Genomic DNA, 18,460 nt, shown 5'->3' on the forward strand with positions numbered 1-18,460 from the left:
TAGATAAAGTGTGATAAGAGGTCGCCTTGCACTCGTACTAAAACAAGTATTGACTCAGACAAAAAGCAGCAAGAAATCGGCAAGTTCGCGGGCTTGACAAAAAGATCAAACATAAATAATGTGTTGCAAACCGCGTTGAATTTAGTGACATGAACACATACCAAAATATTTCTTTTAGACGGCAAACAAACGCTGTCGTCCTTAAAAACAAGATATCAAAATCTTGTTGCACTGTGTCCTTTTTCAAAGCCAGGCAGATAGAGCAAGGCCCGCTTCACCCTTACCGTCCGCCGGGGAAGCGTGTGCCAGCGAGACGAGTTGGGCATGAATAGTGACCTCTAGCACCAAGCACTCAATGCTATCAGGTTTGCCTCTTGAATGAAAGGCAAAGAGAGGATAGTATACGGGGGGTTGGACGCGCACGCGCACATCGATATCTCGACACCAGAACTGCAACGTCCGATGGCGTGGCGATGTCTCTCGCGTGCTCCGGCTTATTTTGACGCCGTGTGTACGTATGCTGTATTATAATACTATGGCCACTACTCTTGAACAAATAGCAACGATTCCGACCATGTTGTGGAAAGTTTTTGTATGTTGGTGTCCATATTACAGGTAAAGAAGGAAGTATGCTGGCTGCAATAGCACCTTATTGTTTCGTTAAAAAAAGCATGTCTGCATTCCTTTATAACTATTCACCAGTGTCCAGAAGTATAACATATGCTGAATTTCCTGTTGGACTGCCCCATAAATGTTATTGTAACGAAGAATGCCACGTTTTGGTATACCAAACTACCCCACCAAACGTGTGTTGCTCGCGTTTCCGCAGGGAATCATACCTATATTGCAGGAGTTCACAGCAGCGACGGTGTTCACCATTTCGCAACGTGTAATGTTGCGCTCATTTTTCATGAGACAGAAAAAAATAAAGTGAAATAAGTCAGTCCTCGCTCTGAATGACGTACCTCTCATGGAATGCGAAACAAAAAAAAAAAACATCTGCAACTGCCTGGCAGCGCTGGACAGAAAACCTGCGAACCAGCTTACAACAACTGCGAATAGCAAAGGGGAACAGCGGCTGCAGTTGACTCATGGCCTCTCCTTCCCCATGGCCCCGACGGAGACATCAATGAGGAAGTCACCATAGGCGTCAGTTTCCTGCAAGAAAAAAGTACATATCTTTTCTGGTGCTTTCCCAAAGTATCCCTTTATCTTAAACTGCAGGCCAGCACCCATAACTCACAAATTGCTACTGTTGGGTCAACCAACACGCACAAGAATAAATTCGAGGACTTAAGGCCTGGAGGAGCCGCTGTCACCTACATTTTACCGAGCAATTGTCAGGCCCCAGAAACGAAATGAATTGTTCTAGTGTACATAGCGTTGATACATGCGAAGCAAATTATAAAGGTGTACGACCAAAACCAGTCAGTTTTACTCCTTCTATGAGCCGTATACCGTGCAATACCACCCACAGTAAAGCTGGCAGTGCAGACTTTTGGGGGTGATCGGCGATCAGTATGTACCTAGTGCAAAATATCGGAGTTCCCGACAGCGAATCAAAAATATTTTCTTTTTTGTGTGTATGTTTAAACTTTTACATTGCACGGGCAAAATGTTCCTGCAGATGTACTTCGTCGTATGGCCTTCAGGTTCAAATAAGAACTTTGTTTTTTTCGAAAGAAAAAGTTGAATATCAAGCCCAATATGCATTCTTAGTAATTACGCGCACTTCAGCCCAACCTTTGAAGAAACGATCCTCGTCGTACGTCATGCGAGTAACGATGGAGTGACATGCTTAGGCACTATGTAACTCAGCAGTGCGTGTGTCTCTTGAGCAATACGTTCGATTTTTTTACTTGTAAATTCCTGTAAAAGCTTGTAAATTCGAACTCCAATCAGATCATAAAATTGTTCGAATTAAGGAGAGTTCGATTTTATCGGGAGCGCGCTTGGATGAATAGACATCGCGCCACACTCCACGGGCAGAACACAAAAAAGTCACGTCTGAAGTCGTTATCGCCAATTAGGCACTACTACGCGCTTGTTTCGCACGCTACGTGATCGCAAACCGCGGCACACAGACAATTGCTATGGGCGTCCGCGGGAGCGCAGGCGCCGGCGGCGCGGCTCCCGCTGCGGAAGCTAAATAAGGTTTCGGAGCAGTGATGCCCCGCAATATACGGTGTTATAAAATTTGTTTCGTTGTTCTGCATCGCAAGTAAATTTGCTTTTGTTTGGATTTGCAACACATTGGAATCACTCTGGGCTGACTTCTTCGAGGAGCGCTGGAAACCAGTGACCCCAGTTCGAATTAACCGTTGTAGGTCCCGACGCATTCAAATTATCGGGAGTTTTTCCGTATTGCAATGTACAGGGGCTGTGCCGGGACCAGGGGCGTCAGTTCAAAACACAATATGTTCGAATTAACCTAGTTCAAATTAACGAGCTCACAACCTTATGGCGATTGCGGTGAAACTTTCGCGAAATCCGCAATATTGTGGAAATGCCATGCGTTATACGTGTAGTTTTACCGTTTTATGTTAATTAGTAATATTTTTTCCTATTTTGTAGTTTTTCGCAATTTCTCCCTACCAATTATTTCCATTTAGTTTGTTATAACTATTAGAGGCGTATCCCTTCGTCAAATCTGTATTATTTTATAAATGGATGGCGTTACGCGTATTGCCATTTTCTGCTTTTTGTATTTTTTAATTTTTAGTTTTTCAAAATTTTGTTTAACCACTTGTCTTCAATTGCGCTTTTATAGCAATTACAGGTGGAACTTCCGCGATATCTGCATTATTCTTGAAATGCGGGCTGTTCAAGGTCCTGGCAGGGGGGGGGGGGTGGGGGGGGGGGGGGTAGCCGGCAAAGAATGCTAGGCAATAAAAAGTCGAAAACAATCGCGTTTCCGGCTGAGATCTATGACGGCGACACGTTTTTAAACAACTCTGAACGCCCGCTATAATAGTGTATTTTAAAGACACTACGAAAACATACCTAGTCGCCGTTCACTGCCGTGAATACGTGTATTACGGCCGCTGATAACTTACGAATCGATCTAAATGTGGCGGAAAACTTTATTGTTACTGTAGGGTGTCACCGCGATTTCGAAGACCATTTATTCTGACGCCTATTCCAGTGCAAATAATTACTCCAGAATGATCAGCTGTTTTTTGGGGGTAAATATCTGATGCGTAAACTTATAGTGGGCACTTTTGCAGAGTGTTTTCAAATCGCTTGTGTCAACGCTGCACGCTAGCAGCTCAGACAGAATACTCTGCGTCGAAATATTCGCTTTCCTTCGAAATTAATATGAACTTCTGGCCTGCAGGGCAGAGCCGACAAAAGCAACTTCACCCAAAATATTGGGAGGGCGTACAGTATGGCAGGCAAGGGACATAAAGTAGGTGGTACTTTGAAAGGGTAGAAGAATAAGAAATGGTGTCACGCGCAACAAAACGTGGCCAAATAGGGAAACGAATATCGCGAAGCAGAAAAGCATGGACGGACGACCTGAGTAGTCGAAACGCTATCCCTTTCAAATGAATTCATTCTTACGGGTTAGCAAGAATGGGAAATAGAGCTATTGATTGATAGCAACCGTGGTTTTTGGTGCCCGTTTTGTGATGTCGCTGTTTTTTTTACGTTTGCTTTTGCTTTCCTTTAATTTAACTACATTAATTATGCAGACCTTTCAGCGCTCCTAATTTTTTTTTTGCGCTCCACAAAATGCGGCAAAGCGCTGAGATGTATTGTGAAAAATATTTCCGACGGGGTGAACAGTATAACAAACCTAGCAGCTGTGGCAAACAAAAGAAACTTTGATTAGTAATCCTCCACGTCTTCTTGATAGAGCACAAACCGGAAACCTTTCATTTTACCGTCGTTGAAAGTGGCGAAAGTTGGCGCAGATTTTCGTGAAAGGGCGATTTTTCGCGACTCTTTTCATTTCTCAACGCAGGGGGAAGCACGGACGCACGCTGTGTAAAGGTCGAACCCTGGAAACATCTGCTGAATTCACGCGTGCATTACGATTTCACTTATACAGCAGGGAAAATTGGAGCCGCTGCCGCCATCTCCTCAATGTGGGGCAGGTAATCTGTGGCAGGTTGTCCGACTATACATGGTCGAGAACGCCCAGGTGTTTGATGAAATCATGACAGTTGTTCATGTGGGTAGGGAAACAGAGCGGTGTTCAGTCTCAGTACCCGTTCAGACTCTTTTATAAAGGCAGGCAGGCCAGTGGCAGGTAAGTTTGAAAAAATTATTTTGAGTTCGCGGAAGATAAGAGTATAAATAATTTTAGCTAACTTGTACATCACTCGCATCATCTAGCAGCAAGCTCTAGCATTCGTGATACCCGTGCTGTAGTACGTTTGTCTTGTCGCGACTTGTTGGAGCCTGATATTTTGAAGAAAAAGAATTTGTTCATATTTGGTAAATTTAGTCGCTATAACTTGGGGACTATAGTGAAGTATTTTGACGCAGTGAATGTTGTCATGCCAATTGGATGGTTCGTAGCTATATGCAAAATGTGTGAGGATGATAGCGTGGCCAATATGAAGGCGAGGCAGCAGCTATGTCACCATTGTGATCACGTTGGCGAGAACACGTGGATTCCTTTTTCATGTTTAGCTCGGCGAGAACGTGTAGGTTCCTTTTTCTGACCTTATGTGCCACTGGTAGCGCTGAGAATCTTGGTCTGGCCTTATAGTTTGCTTACGCTAATCATATTATCTGTCAGAAAAGACCAGAGTCTTATTTATCACAGTTTCGAGCAGTGCGCCTGAGCAAGAGAACATTAAAAGCAGTTAAAGGTAATAAAACACTACATCTTTCATTATCTCAGTGACGCACAACAGATGCAGTGAAAGTTCAACCGGAAGCTGGCCTCTATGAAAACTTCTGTAAAAACAACAACCCGACTTTAGTGGGTATTTCCTAAGTAAATAGCACTACGAGTTAACTCACCTGGTATACGTGGCTCAAAACAACGGCTCAGGTCTCGTTTCTAAGGCGGAATTAGCGCTCGAAGAGTCCGTTGAGTGGGAGTGGTGCTTTATTCCCACCGCTTGTTTACGTTTGGTGTGTACATTACCCACTGTAGTTGCCGCCTCGACGCCTATCTGAGAACTGACGGTTCAAGAATGGTGATACTGGTTCGTCTAGTGGCCCAAAAAATCCGCAAGCCTCTTTCGCAATAAAACAATTGATAATCAAAGTTTCAAAACAACGTTGAACTTGAGAACATGCCGCAAAAAGTGACTTTGGAAATTTTCTGTACTCGTTATTGTCACGTTGGGCAGGGGCATTTTAAATTGTCTAAGCGTGGCCTCCGCGATTTTGCTGCCGGCGGCGCGCCGTTGCTCCGGCCGTCCCCATTCGGCCGGGAAGCAAGGGGAGCGGTGTAATTTTGCTAACTCCGACACACGCCGCGAGGCGGCGCCGTTAGCCTAAGGTTGAAGCGAGGCTCGTCTGGCCGACGCTGCCTGCGCCTTGAGTTGTAAATCAGCCTTCGTTGTCGCGTCTTCGGGATAGAAAACTTGAATATATGGTCTATGTATTTTGACTCGATCCTACAAGTACAAAGTTGTTTAACGTACGTTGTTTAACACCCGCGATTACATTTGCACGCAGCTTTAGTGGTCGTTTGCTTGAAAGGCGAATGCCGAGAAGGGTTCTGGCATCTCGGGCAGAGTGAATGCCAGCGTGCTGAATTCTTTTTTCGCTGTTACACCATTTTTCGCGCGATATCGCTGAGCGAAAATATGCTTTTTTTGCCTTTGAAGTTGTTTCGAACGCTCTGGGTATCCGTTGTGTGTGTGTGTGTGTGTGTGTGTGTGTGTGTGTGTGTGTGTGTGTGTGTGTGTGTGTGTGTGTGTGTGTGTGTGTGTGTGTGTGTGTGTGTGCGTGCGTGCGTGCGTGCGTGCGTGCGTGCGTGCGTGCGTGCGTGCGTGCGTGCGTGCGTGCGCGAAAACAGCGTCATACCGATAAGCTCTCGTGTATTGTTTATAGGCAGGCGACTACGATAGTCAAATAATCTGTTAGGCTTCCACGGGTAGGAATCAATCATATTTTTGAGTTTTATTTAATATGCTTAGGGGTTTCAAGTACCTACTGCAATCACGCTACCAAATTGTTTGCCGTGAGTGAAAAAGTCATGACATTCCGCGGTGCCTTTCATATCGCTATCGACTCTACATATGTATTTTTTCGAAGGACTGTTTCTGAATTTCTAGATTTGCTAATTTGTTGTCGTGACATATTAAGGGCATTATTTTTTCGGTGAGCAGTTAAGCTGATCACTAATATCTGTATGCACAACATCGGCTGTAAGTAAGTTGTTCGGGATATTAGTGAATAAACACATCAAGGGGAGAACTATAACAATCGTAACTCGGGTAAAGATTTTTATTACATTACTGAGACCACGTCCATTTATGGTAGACTGGAAGTCTCTCTTGTACGTTTGTATATGCAAGCATGCATGCCAATAAACGGCACCAGCACGTTTACCCTGCCTATTGCGGAAGAACTGCCGATAGCCATTTGGACAGTATACACTTCAGATGCTGAAGTATACGACGTCTCTGTTAATAGTATCGCGGTAAAAGGTACGCCAAACGTTTCAAGTAGTGTTGCCATGTCATCTACTTTATCTGTCAAAGACCGCAGTTTAAAGGAGAAAAAAGGAAACGACATAGGGGGTATTTTCGTGTTTACTAATGGTTGGATTTCGGTCTGTTGTATTCCCATAATTTGGTTCTTGCTTGGAACGCACGGAATATGCGTTCCGTGCGTTCGAAACAACATGTACGAGATTTTTAGAAACGAAACCGGAAAACGTGTTGCGTTTTGGAACCATGCGTGACTACAAAAAAGAATACTGCTGTGCAATGAATTCACTTATGCATCACCCCGGGCATAGTCTACGTCAAAAATTCAAAGCACCAGTAACTACCCTAATGGCACCAGTAACTACCTCTACCTTTCACCTGCATTGGTGTGCGGTAACTTTTTTATTAAACGTCGCACACAGGCTGCGAAGGCCGAGTTTTCGTCCTCTGCACCCGCCCGCGCCAGGGAAAACGACCTTAGGCTACGCGCGCCGCGGTGCGGCGGAAAACGGCGAAACAGCCTCTTCGGAATTACGCTCTCTCCGGGCGATTGGAACGGCCGGAGCAACGGCGCGCCGCCGGTAGCCGATCGCGGAGGCCACGGTCTAAGCAATCATTGCACCGAATGGACCAGTTTTTATGACTGCTCGCCTCTACATTTGAGATTAAAAAACACAAAATATAACTTGTTTCAGCGGGATCTCGTTTTCATTTTTCTCTACCGGTAAATACATAGCCAACATTCTTCTGTGATCGACACAGTTTCAAGAAGAAAAATTGAATAAATTCAGTGACTTAACACTGAAAATACTGAATGATCGCAAGAACAAATAGTGGAATTTTTTCTATTAGTCAAGTGCTATCCAGTCATGGATAATAAGACAACATTGCCAACAATAAGACGGAATATAAAATTAGCGGAGAGTATTTATGCCAAACTGTACACCAACAAGGTCAAGCCAGGAATATATTATGTAGAGAATTATTGTTCATGGTGTTACAACAGTAGCTAACGACCAACTGATGAAAAGCGATCCCCTTTGAAGGGCAGAAAGGGCGGAGCCGACGGGGACGGCAATAAAACCACGGATCCAATAATAAGTGGAAAAACCATCGCACTACTTAGTGTTGAAATAGTATTTCGCGATATGTCAAGACGTTATTGTACCAGTAGCCTAAAAACATCAACGAAGATTTAATTCACCAGTAGACCTTTGTCAACTAGCGTAGCTGGTGGAGACCCATAAGCGAACTGCGTACTGCATATACCTTATTTACCAAGGTAAAAGTGTACCACATCAGCGACGCCCCAAATTTTAAAGAGACATGTTGACAAGATGGTTTTGGGGAAAGGAAGATGTACAATAAATCAGATTCTTGTCACAAGAAGGCAATATCAAATTTTAGAATGTATAGTACAGCATTTAAACAGCATTAGCATGCTAGGAAAAAGTATGTCATAATCGTACTACTCTGCAGTAACGGTATCAATGAGAGACCAGAGAACAGAGGACTTACATTTAAGACACAGCCTGGAAGCATGTTACTTCATGAGTAGAGTGAACACTGTACTATCCAGATGAGCGTCAACGGAAGAAGCTGTTTTTCCAGAATTCAGTACAGCCTGTTCAGAGGGAGTATTTAAAAATCGTAAGTGGGATAGGTCAGAGATATTATTAAATGCAAAGTTAGGTGAGCGATGGGTGTTTACGGGGAACATTGACTTATTTGGGAAGATCGGAAGACCCCTGCAGTGATTGTGCAGAGAGCTCTATCATTCGGTTCATGTTAAATGTGCACAATTCGACAGCAATTTTAAAACACCTAACGTTTTATTTTAGATTTAGATTCTCTATCTAGTATTTCCTACATCAGAGAAGAAGTAAATTTCCGGGACTGGGGGGGAACACTAGGCTAAATCAGTGATTGAGGAGAAGAGAATGCAAAAGATTCATGGATCCGCTTGTAATTTTTTTCGGCTGTTTATATTGCAAAATTTTGCTGTCTCTCTCTCTTGAGCCAGAATGCTAGCGCTATAACGCTCGCCTATAAACAAAATTAAATGCGTCCCTAAGAATCCGTGGAAACACCATCATCACATGTACACAGATATACTTCATGAAACGGCATTACCGAAGGAGGCACACTTGGGTTGTTATTTGCGTTCGTCTTTCTAACATCATATATTCGGTTTGACAAAACCCCAAAAGGTGTTTGCACGCAATGACGCGTGGAATGCGGCATGCGGCAGTTAGTAGGTTCGCTAGGTCTCAGCAAATATAACAACTAAACAAAGCTTGGTCGTTCACTGAGGTAGATTGCGTATCGACTTCGTATACCGTCAACTAAACCAGCAGTTCGAAACACCCCGAATCTCGAACATACCACATCAACGCCAAATACGCCTGCAACAAAACAGATTTGATCATTTGGAAGCACGACTCCAGTGAGCCCGCAACTTTTACCATGGCATCGCGTATATTTCCACCACGGTATTATGAAGGCTTCGAAAATACCGAAAATGTCTTTACCGCCCCAAGCCATGTCTCACTGAATCTCGTAGGGCACCACCCATTGTGGTCCGGCACAATAGCGTTGCCAATAGGATAATACTGCAGTCTCTCATTTCGCAAAAACCATTATGATACGGCTTCCTCACGAACGACACAGAAACTTCACACGCCATCCACCTAGCTAGAATTCACCTGAGAAGAACTGAAGAAATTTTTTTGCCATATTTCCGAGGTCATCACTTCTTCGTTATATTACATCCGCCACTCCAACTCCGTGTGCAGAATCTTACGCTTAAACGAAAGAACAAAAATAAAGTCGGCCACTATTCACCTACCTAATGATTCAATTACAGGCGAAGCCGCAGGAGGGCCCCTGAAATCTCGTGGCTACTGCTGCGCTAAATGACATGTGGGCAATCACGTATCTTTCATCGAAGAGCGAGTGCTTAGCACTAAAATAAGCTGGTTAGAAAAACGTGGTCACGAAGCCCTACCCCGTATACTCTATTTACAATCATTTCTTTTCGTAGTACCATAGCGACAAAGTTGTTCTCTACCTATCTTGGATACCAGCTCACACAAGGGCAGAGGAATATGGGGCAGTCACAGAGAACATAAACGTGGCTGGACAACTTTCGGATGCGTGTCAAACAAGACGACGTCCTTGACGAAGGAGTTACAACAGTGTCTTGCGGTGTAGGGTTATGTGCCAGTCGGTGCCTTGGGCACAAATGCTCCCTCCATCGGCTTTAGGAGCAGTTCGGCCGGCAAAACATTTTCTTCGAAACGCGCACTAAGAAACCCGAAAATACTCCATAATCCCGACGCCTAGCGCTGCAACGAACTCAACGCACAACGACGCACAAGGCACAGAAAAACAAAACAAAACATTATAAGCCTTTCCCCTGAGAGAAAGCAAATAACCAGTGAAGCTTAGTCGCCGCAAGATTTCAAAGAAAAGTACGAACTCTTCAGTGAAGTCGTCCTTCGACTGGATGGTCTTTGATATACATCAAGCTCCATAAATTGTCTTGAACCGGGGCTATCCGATTATTGGAAATAATTCGAGCCTACAACCCTTGAGGGGAAAGTCTTTACGCTTGCCTCACACTTCAACATTCCGCATGCCAGAGTCCGGACTACAGGCGACCATTCTATCTCGACGACAAAACAGGAGTTTTTTTTTTTATTCGAAAGTTTGCCCTGCGGCATAATAGATGTAAGCGCTTACAGAAACACGAACAGATTAGTTTTGTGTATAAAGTTCAGGAGTTATCGCTAACACGGTCCATGCACCCAGCGTTGCAGGTCAGGAGGGTGGCCAGGGTGGAAATCAGGAGTAAAATTCAAAATGAAGAACGCTATCACGAAACATGAACCAAGTAAACCGTCAAAAAAGAACCGAAGATATCTAGAAACAAACAAACGTGCTCACACAAGCTCCTGGCTGTGTTGAAGGATTGGCGTTTTTGCTTCAAATGACGAGCAGAATTTTGGCTCACCCAGATTACTTACCAAAACCGAGAATCCACGGTATCCTAACCTCAAACAAAGTGGCTATAAAAGTCACAAGAAGGTTTCATTGTAACAGCGATGCTGATTGAGCTGGCGTTGGGCTGGCGAATGTGCGCAGGGAAATCTCGCCGAGCGATGAGGAAATCGCGCGGGCCGGCACCGCTGTACCTTTGACAGGACTCTGCCCAGCGTTCATGGCGTGGTGTCTCGCTTACTGTTCTACTGGAGAGTCACGTGCGTTTGCCCCTCTAGCGGAAACAGAAAAACGCTCAAGCTTCAGACGCCGGGTACGCGAAGCTGGTTGCCGCCGGGGTGAGTGCGTACTGACGCATTCCACGCTGGCAGAGACGTAAAAGCATACGGACAAAAAGATCCCGGCCTGCCAGACATGCAGAACTTTCACCGTCAAGTTCATAAATCTACGTGAGGTGCAGCAGCGGGCCTCCGACGAAGAGAGATGGTACGACAAAAGAACAGAATCTCTCCCAAAAAAGAGGAACCGCGGTGCGAAGTCCGTCGCCGCGCTACATGGCAACTGCTGCGACGACTTCGGTCTAATCCCGAATATCGTGCCAGTACAGCGGCGGTGACAGGTCATGAAGTTGCAAATGGTCCAGATTTACAAGTTTGTGTACATTATGCAGACCACGGAGCAAGATATATCTTGCTCCGTGATACAGACTTTAATGACCGAGTGTTCTTTGCTCTGTTGGATGTTTACGACGACAACACGGAGAAAACCTGACCTAGTCTTCAAGCTTAAGCAGAAGGAAAACTTGGCCGAGTCTCCAAGCATGCATAAACTCAGTCGAACCAAGAATAGGCTAGGAAAGTCACCCAGCTACGCTGGTTGACAGTCTTCGCGCAACTAGTGCGAAACTGCCCCAATTCTTTTGTCATATGTACTAGTACCAACGGGAATTGTATCAGAAATTCACGCCAACCCGTTTGCATACCCGCAGAGACACCTTGTCTTTTTTTACATCATCACAATACTTTAATGCCTGCCACGTAAGTTGAAGCAGTGGGGGAAACAAAGAAACTATGAATCCTCCGAATTGATGTAGCCGTTATTCGCGATGACAAACGCAAAGAAATACAGTAGTACACTTTTTCCGCGCTGTGCGTGAGGAAGTATGTCGAAATATTAACAGAATGACGAAAGAGAAATCCAGAAATTATTTATTAGAAATATGCATCTATTGGTTTCATAACACGTCCTCAACATAGATGGCTGTCACTGCTTTCGGTTTCCGCGTCTATCTTCCCTAATAATATAATTAATGCTACGAGGTACGAAACCAGCTTCTCGGCACAAACAAACTACGCAGAATAAGCACGGAACTGGACCGACACTCAACCAGTATTTTTGCAGGATCCGAACCCAAACCCGAACCGATATTTTTCGAGCCCACTCGAACCGATGCGGAATTGAAACTAAAATTTAGATAACGGTTACCCGCTCACGGCGAAACGGTTCGACCACCCGTCAGCGATAATGCGTAGTCTATGCTATTCAGACTTTTCTCTTTCACGCATGATAACCTCGTATCCTCTCTCAGGCAGTCCCTTTCAACGCAATGACAACACTATCAACGCTCTAGGAATGGCCGCAACATGGGGAATGAGATGCGCACCAATTTTGCAAAGGTATGTTGCTGCTGGTTGCAAGGCTGAACGAAGGCAAATACACTCGTGTCATTATGGAGTCACGAAACAACATCCATGTTTTCGTTCTTTTCACGCTGCGACTGCCTAGGAGCAATCAGCCGGAAAAATTGCTGCACTGAGCAAGAGAAGAGCCTGCCAGTCTAAGCGTACTTCCTACTTGCTTTTGATACTTTTCTCGAAATACCACACAATGGAAAGTGTGCATATGTTACAAGTTTTATCAGCTTGAATGGTTCAGTGGAAAAAACAGCGTGAAGGGCTCTATGTTCGATCACTTCCCGAGGCGGCAGTTTTACGGACTGATACAAAAAACTTTTCTGCCTCTCCGAAATATACACGCACCCCATAGCACAGCATAGCTTCGAAGCATCATACGAGAGAGCATTCGTAGCTTAAAACAAGACGGCATTGATCAAGACAGAAGAAACGGCCAGCCACGTGGGTTTTAAAATACTCTGCGCTGAGTTCATACTCGTATAGTTCGCGCTAGTTTTTCACCTTAATTCCCCCCTTGAATGAGCACAAAACGTAGTGGTGGATTTCTCTAGACGTCCTTTATTTTTGTCCGACCTTTCGCATAACCAAACCTGCTGTCACAGCGTATAATGCATGATGTAATAGTTGCTTACAACTAGTAAAGACCACAAGTTTGTTCCGGCCATTTCACGTATGCCACGGCATTAGTTTGCAACAAACCACTCAACTATATCCCATTAGTACAGCTATATGATCATATTTCGGGCTTTGTAGCTACAGAAGCACAAAAATGGTAGAACATGTATTTGAGTCATGGGATAAAAAAACAGCCTTGGTATCAATTAGTCAAAGTAAAAGAAAAATATCTATGCTGTCCGGTATTATATTGATTTTTTAACTACGGCAAAACGCGCGACCTATCTTCTGTGTAGTGCTGTTTTAAACTCAACCATTTTTGCTCCGTAAACTAAAATGGACACGAAGAACAGAAAATGAAGACAAATACTACTAAATCTCGAATTCCCTGTTTGTGTTTAATTTTCGTCCAATCTGGACATGTCGACCGGACACACCTGCTCATCTCTCGTGAGTACACCCAACGCCGCCTGTATAAACAGTGCCTAACGCGTGAGCGAAAAATGGCCAAACAGCCACTCTCCTGTTGCTCTCTCCTACCCTTCCCCGCTCCGTAGCCTTCCAGCGTGCTTTCGTGTCCGCCAGCCAGCGCCGCTTCTCGGAAACTATGCAAAATAGTGGAAAGTTTGTTTAGCGTTCCCGAGGCGGCGCTCCTACGCCTTCTTGTTTTTCACCATGCCTGTCTGTCTTGGTCTGTCACTGATAAAACTTCCTTTGTCACGAAGCAAAATCCCTTGCGCTGCCGCAGGCTGATGCCGGCTTTGCGCGCTTATCTGCTCGGATCACAGGCCCTGAAATTTTCTGAGTGGGGCATCCCCCCTCTATCCCCTCCGCATTTAGGTATTATTTTGACCCTGCTGTTCGCACTCCGCATCGGTACGCACTTCTAAAATTGAGGACTGTACTGTAGAAGCGCCCGGACAGCGTGGCGGGATCCCAGCTGCTTATTTTTTTGTTTCCTATAATTTTCTGAAGTTTACAAGCACGTGATATTATTGGAAAGTAATCGTAGAAGTGAGCGCCTGAACAAAAAAAGTGCACGCAATTTTTTCTTCTCTAAATACTCCAGAAAGAAAAATATCAGTAAAATAATGGCTGCCCCATCCGAAAATATCGTTTTTCTGTTAGCTATATGTCTACCCGACAATCCGTATGTTCTTAGACTATCTCAGTCCGCCTCCGTCTTTATCTTTGGAAAAATGCAGCAAGTATGAAGCGAGCGACACGTTGAACGAGATCCCCCAGTGCGCCACAGAACTAGCGCCCCGTCGCGGCTAAGATGTAAGCGAAACGGTCCTTGAAGCCCAACAGGCAAGCTGACAGACACACGTCGTAGAAGTGGGTGCAGCATTCGCGACTCGCGAGCAGTGACGTAAGGCGAGATGTCCGCTGGCACGCGCCACATAGCGGATCAGTGCCTGAACTAAGCGTCCCTACCCTTCCCATTGAAAAGCGCGCGACGCGTCAGGCAATGTTAATACAGGCGGCGTTGGTACACCTGAAACAAGTTCCCTAGGCGAGAAAGGGCCTAATGAATCGTAACTACTTCGTCGGTTTTCCCAGTTACCCGGTCGCATTCTTTTCACTTGTCTTTGGAAATGCACGGTGGAGTTATTTGCAAAATGCGGTATTTTCAAGTTTTGTTTCTGCGTAAATTGTTAGTATGATTGTTTTAAAGAAGGAAACACCTTTTTTTAACTTCCCTGGTAATTCAACTTTGCGAGCAAGTTCCTGAACCGGTTCAAACCTTGTGCAACGAACCTAAACTTTTTTTTTCGATACACTGGATGAAACACATCGCCACTTAAATTAAGGTGGAAAAATTTGCAGTGACAATCTATGAGTAATAAAGACCGATGACGTTAAACGAAATCAAATAATTTATTTGGACCTTATTGCATATGACCACGAGACAGGGCAAAAAGTGTGTGAGTCGAGCAATATGAGCGCGAGGAAGACGAAGATCGGCTCAACCGGCTGGTTGTTTTGGTGCTCTGGAGTTTTAAGTGCGATGCACTTCTTAAGCGACCCTGAACCTGCGTCCACCGGCGATGTCCGCATAGCATACCCACGTGGGGGATTGGCCAGGAATCTCCTCGTCTTCCTTGGCAACGGGGGGAGATGGGGATTGGCCCGGAATCTCCTCGTCTTCCTTGGCAACGGGGGGAGATGGGCGCGCGCTGCCTGGCCGCTGACATGGCACATACCCACGTGGGGGATTGGCCAGGAATCGGGCGTGAGACCGGCTTAAAGGAGTACTGACCCGAAATTTCAAAGCTGAGATCCGCTCTAGCAATCAATTGGCGATGTCCGCACAGCATACCCACGTGGGGGATTGGCCAGGAATCTCCTCGTCTTCCTTGGCAACGGGGGGAGATGGGCGCACGCTGCCTGTACGCTGACATGGCACATACCCACGTGGGGGATTGGCCAGGAATCGGGCGTGAGAAGGGCTAATGCACCCGCTTAAAGGAGTACTGACACGAAATTTCAAAGCTGAGATCCGCTCTAGCAATCAAGTACAACGACAACACAAATAGGTGTCTGTGAATAAATGCATCTTTCTTTCTTTGTAGTTGTGTGTGTGTGTGTGATCTCTCTTTCGCGAACATTACCGAACCGCGCAAATTCAACTCGTGCATTCGCACTTTCACATTCTTCCCCTCGGGGAAATCCGGGGAATTTTTCTGCGTTGTGTACTTATACCTCTTTGTTGTGACTGAAATCCTTCGCGCTGCCTCCTTACAAGGACCCAGCGACTTCACAAGGGAGGACGCCCCGTGTCAAACGGCTTCAGCGAAGCTGCGTGCGGACCCTGCAGCTCAGCCATGTCCCGTCATCGCCTGCCCTTCGTGCTGCCGTATTGGATGAAACCAGCCAGGGCCTGGCCGATCCAAGCGGACCCCAGCAAGGTACTCCTGCAGTTTCGCATGAATCCACTCCCGATGATAACCTGAAAAGCCCCTCAGCTCCTAAAAAGCGTGCTACCGACCAAGAGACCGCAGATCGGAACGTTTGCTCTGACGCTACTGACATAGAAGTAAACCAAGGCGACTTTACCCTTGTCACTTACAAGAAAAAGCGAGCCGCCGGGATTTCTGCTGTCTTTGAACCAGTTGAAGTTTGTAGTTTTTGGAAAGCCTCCCCCAACGTATTGGCGTCAGAAGTCGTGGCGACGGCACAAGAAAAAGTTTTAACACATCGCCTGACCAAGGACGGTAGGCGTATTGTGACCGTGTCGTCACTGGCTGCAGCGGACCGACTTCTACATGTCTCCACCTTTGCTGGTGTACCAGTTGAGGTGCGCGTGCCACGATCGTACATGGCAACGAGGGTAAAATCCAAGGTGTCCCCCTTCAATACACTGAAGAGGCAATAGGGAACTGAGCGACCATGGTGTTATCTCTGCCCGTGGGCAAGTCACCTACGTATACGAGATGAAAATTAAATAATTGCTGACACCAGCCGACGCTTAGTCATCTTGGAGTTCAAGCCAGGTTCACCTCCGCCAGCTCGGGCGTTTCTTGGCTTCAACAGCTTCACCGTCGAAGAGTACGCTGGATCAGCTACACAGTGCTTCAACTGCCAGAAACACGGCCACATCGCCAGGAACTGCAGAGGAAAACTTCGCTGCAAAATATGCACTGGGGACCACTCACACAAGGACTGCACCTCCCGCAATCAACCACGATGCGAAAACTGTGGCGGCCCGCATCCCGCGTCGTAAGGAGCTTGCCCGAAGAAAAAAGCAGCTACTCTTTCACGCAGTGTCGAGCAAGTACAAGGGAAAGCTCCTTCCCGTCGCGACCCACCAGCAAACCCAGAAGTTATGTTTCCACCTGTGTTTGTGCCTTCAAATAACCCTCCGCTTCAGGGCGAAGCTCCCACAAGCAAGTCCTAGGCGCAGCCCACACGGGACGATCCAACAACCACAATTAATCATGCCGCACCTGATGTCCGCTCACCGGACGCAGACTCCCCTTCAACTCGACGTCCCCGCAGGGAACGTGGACAGAAAGCAGCTCAGGCCGCGCAGCCCGACATTACTGGCATACACATCCCCATGCTCTTTGAAATCTCTCGGCATTTCCTTATTTAATAAAGAACTTCTCTCTCTCCCCCCCTCTCTCTCTCTCTCTCTCTCGAGCAGTATGGCTGCCGAGGGCTTATGCTCAGTTTTATTGGGCATTAGCCAAATTTCCGGAAGCGTTTTCTGGGTTTCTTGCGCTTTCGTCACAAACGGTCTAAACTTATCTCCGTCTTAGCGCCAGCATGGTATGGCAGCGGTTAGGCAAAGCTCACAATCGGAATGGACAAATTAAACCACGGGAGACGGCGTCACGGCGAAATCCCAAAGGCTGGCCATTAAATCGAAAAAAATAGAACAATTGAAAAGACGCTTAAAGCTGCTTACGCGTACAAATGCGAAACCATTAGTTTTGGTTTCAACCTACGCGATGATTCATGTGATATAGTTCGTATGATGGAAGATATTATTTCCTGAAGCTAAATTATCTTCATCTTCAGAAATATGTGTCTAGTGCATAGTGTTAGCGTCGTAACGGTTGCGCTGGTGAAGGCTATACTGGAGATTTTAACGCAGTGTTTGCTTCTTCGCTGACCATGCGGCAGTTTTGTCTCCCCTTGCATTTTCTTGGGAGCGTTCTCGTTAGTGATACAGTTTTAGCTGCCGCTGAGCTGGACCCTGTGCAGTACATTGTAGTTGCAACGCACAGACATATAGAAGCGCGTGTCGTGGTGCGATTGTGTCTTCGCATAGGCGTCGTCATGATTCTTTCTGACTGCGCCACGCTGGGCAAATCCCCTTGGTGAAACTCGCATTTAGCGTATGGGCGTCAAAGTGCTTCTCTATATTAGCTAATGCACATTGTAACCTCTTTCGCAAAATTAATCATCAACTATCTCAGTTACTTTTGCAGATTGTATTATTAAAATTACTCAAGTAGGCATTACGGCATATCTACACCACGCGCTAATAGGTTAAGACCGTAGCGAATTCACTAGGCCCATCTTTGGTTAAGTAGGTTTAAGTATCAAACATGGTGTAGAAGAAACAAAAAAAGAATGGTGTCAGTGTCAGCATTCTGTGGTCGGGAGCTCTAATTGTTCGGTTTGAATGAAGTGTCTTTCGGGATAACGGTGAGATCTATTATAGCCAGAAATGATTCTATGTTACTCGCACAAATGCAACAAATATAGAAAAAAAAATGAAATTGTGCTCTACAGGACGCCAACAGTGACGCAATAAACCGAACACATCAAATATGATTCTCATTGTGTTAACTAGCGGGTAGCGGGTAAGTTATGCAATCAAACAAAACAATTCAATTTAACTGAACCTCGTTCACTTCGCAACTACGTTCCAGGAAGACAAATAAAAAGTGCTGTTGAAGCAGGTTAAAGGAACACTCAAGTGATTTGTAAACATTGCGTGTTACTAGGGCCCAGTGTAGTCCGTAGTCCATAGGCCATGTTTCGACCACTCTGATTGCATTTACGCGAATT

General features: G+C 45.7%; 1 protein-coding gene across 3 annotated transcripts in view; it reads left to right on the forward strand.

Annotated features, from left to right (window-relative positions):
• The first annotated feature begins 3,971 nt into the window (after positions 1-3,971).
• The window catches only part of LOC144172534 (carbohydrate sulfotransferase 3-like), a 33,322-nt gene continuing 18,833 nt past the window's right edge, over positions 3,972-18,460 (forward strand). For 2 of the 3 annotated variants that reach the window (XM_077701209.1, XM_077701211.1), the window contains exon 1: positions 12,225-12,301. In XM_077701209.1, coding sequence (XP_077557335.1) covers positions 12,258-12,301 — 44 coding nt within the window. In that variant the 5' untranslated portion in view covers positions 12,225-12,257. Of the gene's footprint in view, positions 4,101-12,224; positions 12,302-18,460 lie in introns of those variants that run through there. The other variant, XM_077701210.1, reaches the window with a different exon arrangement.

The sequence above is a fragment of the Haemaphysalis longicornis genome, unplaced genomic scaffold, assembly GCF_048455015.1.
Source record: "Haemaphysalis longicornis isolate Haplotype H1 unplaced genomic scaffold, Haemaphysalis longicornis Haplotype H1 scaffold_23, whole genome shotgun sequence".
In the NCBI taxonomy this organism is placed as follows: Eukaryota; Metazoa; Arthropoda; class Arachnida; order Ixodida; family Ixodidae; genus Haemaphysalis; species Haemaphysalis longicornis.